We start from the raw sequence: 1,936 nt of genomic DNA, 5'->3' as shown, positions 1-1,936 counted from the left end.
GTGTGTGTGTGTGTGTGTGTGTGTGTGTGTGTGTGTGTGTGTGTCTGAATAAACTGTTTTTATTTCCTGCAGGCTGCAGGCTGCAGGTGACGCACAGACTTTGTATCCAGGAGATGCAGAGTTTTAACTGCAGCACGAGCTGGATTTACAGAAACTGGATGTGGAGTTTAAAAGGACAGACTCACTGCTTAGAAACAAGATGGAAACAAGARCAAAACAAGTTATTTCATGTTCAAAAATGAGACGAACTGCAGCTGCTTCTGTCACCTGGAAGAAAAAGGATTAAAAAAAAAACACAAAGGGGAAAAAACAAGCTTTGCACATCTTTGTCTTTGAAAAACAAACTGCAGCTAAAGGTGTAAAAAAACAAACAAACAAACAAACAAACCGTGAACGGAGTTCAACACAACACTTTCATGTAAAAAATGTAATCCGATGATTTTCCTTCTTTTCTGACTCACTTCTGATTTTACAAACTTTACAAAGTCCTGAATTATTATTTATTGCACTTAGTTCAGATTTATCAGACTTGTTTATCTTATGAAGAGAAGACAAAAGAATATAAAATCCAACAAATCAGATGCTGTTTTAAAAGATATAATCATTCTAATTACAATATACTTACACAAATATTAACACATCATAAATATTGTATTTGTGCAACAAGTGTTAACATTGATAAACTGTGCAATCAATAATCACACTTATCTATTTACAGACGTGCATTTATAAACATATTTGTTGTCACACTGTTGTACATATATAATCATCATTATATTTATTTAACAGTTATTTTAACCTTATTATTTGCTGTTGCAGAGATATAGAATAACAATAAGTTGAAACTATGACACAACGATCACAGTATATTGTTACTATAACCGGGCAATAATTGTGATTTTGTAATATAACATCATATCCAATTAATACTGTCATCACATATTTGTCTGAGGTATATTTATAAATAAATGTGTATTTGAATATGAAACTGCAATCAGCTATAATTAAACAGTAATCCCAATTCAGACAAATAATCCCACAACAATCGTGATTATTGACCCCTGAAGNCACTTTCAATAAGAATAAACATTCAAACATAGAAAAGCAATAAGAATATTTTTATGATAATAAAGCATCTGTCCTGATGTTTCCAAACAGGAAACACTTGTTGGTTGTCAGCTGCAGGCAGTGGGGCAGCAGGAGGGACATTGTTGTGTTTTCAGTCAGATATTTGAGTWTTGGCGCCATCAGGGCGTCAGTTTTTTTTTTCCCTCATTCGGCCTTAAGATTGAATGAGTGATGAAAGGAGAGTAATGGGACTAATTAATAATGACCAACAGGTGATGAGTTTTAACTGATATCACTTTAAAGTCGTTCTAACGTCATTAAATGACGCTTTTATCTCAGTTTGGTTTCTTTAGGCCTGAAGTCCAGCAGCCTGCAAGTAGGGTGAAAAATAAAACAAGATTATTCACGCGTAAATATCCTGGTTTTTTTTAAAAAAAAAATTATTTTTGTGACTCGCGCCTCTCTGTGTTTTTCACGCCACCATCAGACGCCAAGGGCACCATCCGGGAGATCGTCCTGCCCAAGGGCCTGGACCTGGACCGGCCCAAGCGGACCCGGACCTCCTTCACGGCGGAGCAGCTGTACCGCCTCGAGCTGGAGTTCCAGCGGTGTCAGTACGTCGTGGGGCGCGAGCGCACCGAGCTGGCCCGGCAGCTCAACCTGTCAGAAACACAGGTGAGGAGGAGGGGGGCGCGGGGAGGCTATGGCAAGGCCACGTGTCATATAATAGTGAAGCAGRAGTTTCGGAAGGAAACGTGAAACTCCTCCTTGACTCGGTATTTTTGGTAATCTCACACATCATTATCAGACTAACGATGTCCTTTTATTAATAATTTGTGTTTTCAAAAACTTTGTTTGGATCTAAAAT

General features: G+C 37.8%; 1 protein-coding gene across 1 annotated transcript in view; it reads left to right on the top strand.

The window, feature by feature from the left end:
• Window positions 1-1,555: 1,555 nt before the first annotated feature.
• Window positions 1,556-1,936, top strand: part of vax2 (ventral anterior homeobox 2) — a gene marked incomplete at its 5' end in the record, with an annotated part of 24,677 nt that continues 24,296 nt past the window's right edge. The window contains 1 exon segment of the mRNA XM_014025515.1: window positions 1,556-1,743. Within this exon segment, the coding sequence (XP_013880969.1) occupies window positions 1,556-1,743 (188 nt within the window).

This window comes from Austrofundulus limnaeus, unplaced genomic scaffold, assembly GCF_001266775.1.
Source record: "Austrofundulus limnaeus strain Quisiro unplaced genomic scaffold, Austrofundulus_limnaeus-1.0 Scaffold482, whole genome shotgun sequence".
In the NCBI taxonomy this organism is placed as follows: domain Eukaryota; kingdom Metazoa; phylum Chordata; class Actinopteri; order Cyprinodontiformes; family Rivulidae; genus Austrofundulus; species Austrofundulus limnaeus.
Note: the sequence above shows the minus strand (reverse complement) of the source record. Positions and strands in the feature narration are given on the sequence as shown.